Source organism: Haliotis asinina, chromosome 6 (assembly GCF_037392515.1).
Source record: "Haliotis asinina isolate JCU_RB_2024 chromosome 6, JCU_Hal_asi_v2, whole genome shotgun sequence".
In the NCBI taxonomy this organism is placed as follows: Eukaryota; Metazoa; Mollusca; class Gastropoda; order Lepetellida; family Haliotidae; genus Haliotis; species Haliotis asinina.
The window spans coordinates 55,942,495-55,948,826 of NC_090285.1; the positions used below are offsets into that span (position 1 = coordinate 55,942,495).

At 37.8% G+C, this 6,332-nt stretch overlaps 1 protein-coding gene across 7 annotated transcripts in view; it reads left to right on the forward strand.

The window, feature by feature from the left end:
• Window positions 1–4,554, forward strand: part of LOC137286569 (anoctamin-1-like) — a 40,572-nt gene extending 36,018 nt beyond the window's left edge. For all 7 annotated transcript variants that reach the window (XM_067818501.1, XM_067818500.1, XM_067818502.1 and 4 more), the window contains 2 exons: window positions 311–419; window positions 671–4,554. In XM_067818501.1, coding sequence (XP_067674602.1) covers window positions 311–419; window positions 671–964 — 403 coding nt within the window. In that variant the 3' untranslated portion in view covers window positions 965–4,554. The remainder of the gene's footprint in view (window positions 1–310; window positions 420–670) is intronic.
• Window positions 4,555–6,332: the final 1,778 nt, after the last annotated feature.

Below are 6,332 nucleotides of genomic sequence, written 5' to 3' on the forward strand. Positions count from 1 at the left end.
TCAAGTAGTCACATTGCTGTATAGGTAATGAATGATCTGCTTACTAGTCTTGTAGTAGTCATACTCCATTAAATTCCATTCAGTATTCTAAGTGTACTCTAGAGTCTTTCCAGTACTCATCTCCCCAAAATAAGAAGTATGAACTCCTGACCTTGAACAATGATCAGGAGCCTTGTACTGAAAAGAGGCTGAATTGTCTTGACAACTGAAATGATATTTTTTAGAAGCAAGTGCAGTCAAAGCAAGCATTATATTAAGATCCTTCTATATTTAAGTTATTTTGAATAAAGTAAGTGCTTAATGTTTTCAGGTACAAAGATTTCCGAAACCCACCCTGGCACTATGATAGAGAGTACCGCAGGTCAGAAGTGTTCTGGCATATTCTTGCTGCACAGTTAGCTTTTGTGGTTGTCTTTGAGGTAAGTGGTGTCTTGGATAGGCTAGGACACTGACATGATTAAGTTCTCTATGGCATATATATGATTTACTGAATGCAGTGTTCACAATGAACATGAACACTAAAGAGTGTTGTTTTTGTAACTTAAAGTAAACATTTGGATGATATGTTAATGCTAATAGGAGCCAAACATCAAGCATGATCATATTTCAGTCATATTTCACGATCATATATTAATATATATCATGTTTTACTTGACTTTGTGTGTTGCAGAATGTGGTGGTTGTGGTGACAAGTCTAGTGGCATGGATGATACCTGATGTTCCATCCGAGCTGAAAGAACAGATCCGACGTGAGGCATACGTGACAAATGAGATAGTGTTGAAGACTGAGCTGATGCGAGCTCAGGGCCAAGAAATCACTGCATCAACAGTTGCTCTCGTTACGTCTGATGATGAGTCTGGCCGGTACTCCCCCCGACTCAGCGAGGAGTTCGATGAACCAAAGTTGATCCACAGGGGAGCGAACAACCGTGTTGAATCAGATGACTCAAAGACTTATGTCTAGCAGAAACTGACAGCTGGTCTACTCAGATACAGCATCAGGTCAAGAAGGCTAAAGTCTAGCAGCACCTGACCGCCTGTCAACTCAACAGCATGCAGTAGAGGCGACTATCATCAAGAGGTTTGATTAGTATGTAGACCCAGAACATTAACTATAGTAGGCTTTGAGAGTGTTTTGTGCTGATCATGTAACTGAACATATGAGACCTCTGCCTACTAACATGAACCATATTCCTTCCATAACTATGATTGCAAGACCATCTCCCTCCATTATATTGTCTTCATGTATGATAAAAGGGTTGTTTGATATATTAAGAGTTTTCTTTCGGGTTTTTCTGTGATGTGAAAGGGTGCATGATGGTTGTGATGCAAGACTATTTCATGCATGCATTGTGACAATTGTCAAGTGCCTTTAACTTCCATCAGATCTGATCTGTCTGTGATGTTTCAAATCAGTACTACAGCAGCACTTGTATTGTGTTGTAACTGTAACTTGTATAGTTGGCAATACTTGTATAGAATTAAAATAATTTGGTAGTTACTGTAATATAACATGAAACATAACATTTGTTTCGGTAATGTAACATTGTACCCAGCAGTTCATGAAGGTGATGTATCACTTGCAGTCTGTGTCCAAACTGCTGATCTGCACTTCTCAGCTGACTTGATTTCCACTGTGGGCTTTTTATTAGCACAGCTTACCAACAATCTGTAGAGTGTCTTTTGTAGACACTTCTTTGTTCCGCGTTTCAACCCCAGAAGGGCTACCGCTTGTCCACTTTGTTGATACATGTGATAGTAATGTAGAATGCATTTTCTCTAAGTGTTGCCTCTTGTGCTGTGATCAGTAAGTAATAGGGAGTTGTGAAAGTTCCTTTGGAAATCGAGACAGTGGGATAGCCTGATGGTTGAAGTGTCTGCTTGTCACACTGAAGACTCAAGTTCGATCCCTCTCATATGACCATGTTTGGTCTCCCTCACCACTGGTAAAAGCAGCGTAAAATCATACTCAAATCATAAACACTCCTTTGGAAGTCTTTACAAACACATATATCCATTGAAGAAAGAATTGTGCAGTCTTATAGTCGATTATGTTTTGTGTTGCATAATCAGCTTGGCAGCTTGTGGTAATTTGTTGTTGGTATTGTAAATCCTTGAAACACTTTTGTTGTCAAGGCTATTTAATATTTATGAGCAAATACATTTGGAAATAGACTTCTACAATTATATTTTACATAGCAATATCGTTATCCTCTTTGGTACATACATATGGTGTAGATCATGTCTTTGCTACATATCGCCCAGTTCATTCACTGGGTTTATACATGACACAGTGCATTCTGTTTCCTATGTTTGTATGTACAGTACTCTTTGTTAATGTTGTGTTTTCCAGTATTAATGCTCCGACAGTTGTTAGTCATTTTACTGGTATCATTTCATGTTGTGATGTTTGTGATGCTATTTTCTCGAGCATATTTTAGCGCTTTTTATGAAAGTTTTAGTAACAAGGTAAAATCTGTTTCTTTCTGGTGCTGAGTCTTTGCTAAACTCTTTCATTAGTCAGTAGCCAAAGGTTGGCTATCACCGTCAATTTCTGTAGATTTTGCTGCTATTAGTAGGCTATGATTATCTGTGCGTACTGGAGCAAACATTTTTCCAAGACCCAGTCTTTTGAATTTGGGCTTTAGAAGACTGACCTATGTTACAGATGGGATACATCTTGGGGATGTCCAGTATGGGGAGTTGAGACAAGCAATATTGTGTGTGACAAATTGTGCTTTTACGTTTGGCACTGAAAAGTTACAGACTTAAGCTTTTTATACAAATGCTCATTTTTAAAATTGTTTGTGTATCTGTTACAAGTTACAATCAATTAATGTCGGTTTTTGTTTACAAAGTGGTTACTAGTATGCCAGTATATTCACAAATGTCCAGGACAGTGAGGTCTGTGAATATCACAGAATGGATGATCTGCTTTGTTAAGATGTGGACCTAATTACAGATCTTATATGCATAATACTCAGTAACAAAGATTGTAGGACAGTCTTCTGGGCCTTCATCATACACTTCCTATGTAAATACTCCAGTTATTCAAGTAATTCAGTGCCTTTCAAAAAACAGTGAACGTAACAGATTACTTTTGAGATCTGAAGCATCTTTTACCATTTCTTGAATAACCTATCTCAAAACCTGAATTATCTTTCAGATTTGGTAAATCTTAGAGCTTGGCAAATTACGGGGTAAATGTTTTCATTATTTGCATTGCTTACATACACATATGAATTAGCTGAATGGTTTTGGACTATACATTATTTTCACTTGCAACACTCAGACCTATCCCCTCGAATACAATTAATTAATATAGCTTTTTCAAGAATGAATTAAGAGTTTCTATTAAACCCATTTGCAACCTTAATTATGCAGGTAGGCATGGGTCACAAAATGTGTGTTAATGAAATTTCTCAAATATTAACTGGAAGTTTGTTGGTATGATTAATTAAAAAGGTATAGGTGTCTGAAACTTCAGGTTCATTGATTGTGTAACTGCAACAGTAAAATAGGTGTAAACCTTGCATTTTGCATCATGCAATAACAAAATGGAGAAGTTATTCTGTATTCATGTCTTTGTTAAGTACAGAAGTTGGTTGTATTATACTCAGGGTCTGTGTCTTTCTGTGCTGGTAGTTTAGCCAAATATTTTTTATGTTTTTTATAAGTTGTTGAAAGGGTATGTGCATGAAGCCAAGTGTTCCAGGCTGGAAGTTGAACTGAGCGCTGGGAGAAGGGTGGATATATTTATTTTGCTACAACGAAGCACCATCAAGTACCGTCACTATATTTTTTTCAGTTCACCTGCACAAGAGCTCTGTGTGAGTTTATTTTGTACTGTCTTTGACCATCAACTGCCATCCCTTCCATTACCTTTTGTGACATTCTCAGAAGACATTGTAGATGATTACTGACTGCCAAATATCAATAAAGTAAGGCTGTACTCACAGAATACTTGCTGAAAATGCAGTTATTTCAAGCATTGCATTTTTTATCATGTTCAGAATATATTCACTTATATTAACCATTTTTGGATGTAGACTGAAATGCTGCAAGGTTCAGTTCATCAGAAAGCTCAGTTCTTGTAAAAGTAAAATGTGTTACTGATGACAGTCTGTTAATACAGCACACTGCATTGTTATTTTTTAGTTTTACGCCACACTCAGCAATATTCCATCTATATGGGAATTGTTATTTAGCTGTAACATTGGTATAAAGCATGTCGTACATGACTGGTGTCAGTTGAAATACAGTGTCTGGTGATGTTATTGTGGAACACCAGGGTCATATCTGAATGCATCTTTATGAAACCACAGAATTGTTTATACATTTGCTTGTGCTTTAGCTAGTCTCCCAAATGTCTTGCCCTCCCCATGTATTTTTTATATTGCTACATATCACCACAGGCAACGTGAATGTTAAGGTTATGATGCATGTATTTTATACCAAGGATTTGAAGTGCCCATATCAAAGGGGCACTGTGTTAGTGAGAAATATCCATGCCCATGTTCATATTCACAGAAATAAAGTTTTGCCATACCTTAAGAAGTGTTTGTCGTCCATTTCTGCTGTCCCCCTGCTGTGATATTGCTAGAATATTGCTAAAAGCAGCATAAAACCAAACTGATTCGCTCACTCAGATCGAGGGTGCCATCCCTGCCTCAATGTGTTAGTCATACCACCAAAATATGTGACCAAAGAATGTGTGTGTCATGGTTGTGAACAGACTGAGATTTAAAGGTCACATGCAATGTAAAACACAACTCTGCAGATTCCGCTACCTTTCGGTATGCACTTACCGAAACAAATCATCACAAATACCAATTAAACCTAATAAGTTGAAGAAACGTGATGAAAAAGGCCCGCGAAATCAGAGTTCAAACGATTCACTAAATTTCCCCCAGCGCTGGGGGAAAAGCGGGTTTCAACAATTGTGCTGCGCTGGGCATAATCTTGGTTGTGTACACACAGAAGTAAATAATCTACTTGTTATGTAAAAAGAACTTATTGATTGTGTTAAGCAGCCTCTGTCAAAGAAAAAGCTCAATGTCTGGTTTACTGACACCAGTATGTCTGCCTGCCTGTCTGCTAATGACAATATGCAACACACAGCTTCAATCATTGACCACATGCAATTTGAACTTAACACCTATCAAGCTCAACGCCATAAACAAAACAAACTGATTTATGACTCGTACAGCCGACTCCTGTCTCTGCCACATTATGTAATTAGGCAGGTGTGATACTTGTACACATGACACGTTTTTATGTCTGTGGGTTGCGAACAAACTACATCCATTTTTCTCTGATGTCTGGATCTGACGGAGACTGGTGCAAACTCTTGTCAGTTTCAAGTCCTGGTTTGTACTTGGACGAATGACAGCAACTCAGTAGTTCACCATCTCTACTGAGATGATTTTTTATTGTATCGAACGCAATTTCAGAGAACATATTTGAAAACCCGACATACCTATATACATTCTTTATGGATAACTTCTAGTGAATATGATTTTTTTGACAACGGTATGTGAATCCATACTGAAAAGACGCATCAAGTACAATAAAAGAAGTTGTTATCCATAGAGAGTCTTACTTTCTTGTGACTCGCCATACTTCTAAAATGTCCATCAAGCAGATCATCTTTCTCACATAATGAGCCCTTAGCATATCAGCACATGAACCAGCCAATCGGAAGCCGTCGTTACAGTTGAGTGCACATCTACCCGCTATGACTGGGTTCGGTCTCCCGTAGGCTTCGTTTCGGGGGATGTAAGCCCAAGTACAAAATATTACACATTCGAATCGCGATTGAACGCTTATAATTATGTTTATTTGTTTCTTAACAAGCAGCAATGTATATTATATGTCATGAATAAGTGATAAATGTGCTTTAATTATGTTTGATTTTTGTGGTTGCATGTGACCTTGCATGGATGTCAAGAATGCTCAAAGGCTTTAGGGCTTGATAATAGATTTATCTAGAAAAGAATTTACATCAAGAACTTTGTATACATACATATGAATACTACATCAACATTATAAGTTATCTCATAGTGTCGAGGGAATACAACCTTACTCGGGACTGATAAAACCCCGTATTTCCCACGGTACGATGTCACAACGCATTTATCCAGCCATCGAATCAACTGTGTTTTTATTTATGTGAGATGCCACAGTTCACGTTACCAAATGCAGCGCACCTTACAAATGGCTTGGTGATGCATGCTTTACTTACTTCGCGTGGTCATTGAGGCGTGGTGAGATAATATGATTTTTGTACTCCCTGCTTGTGGATCGTGACTGGGATACATGGTGTTTTATGC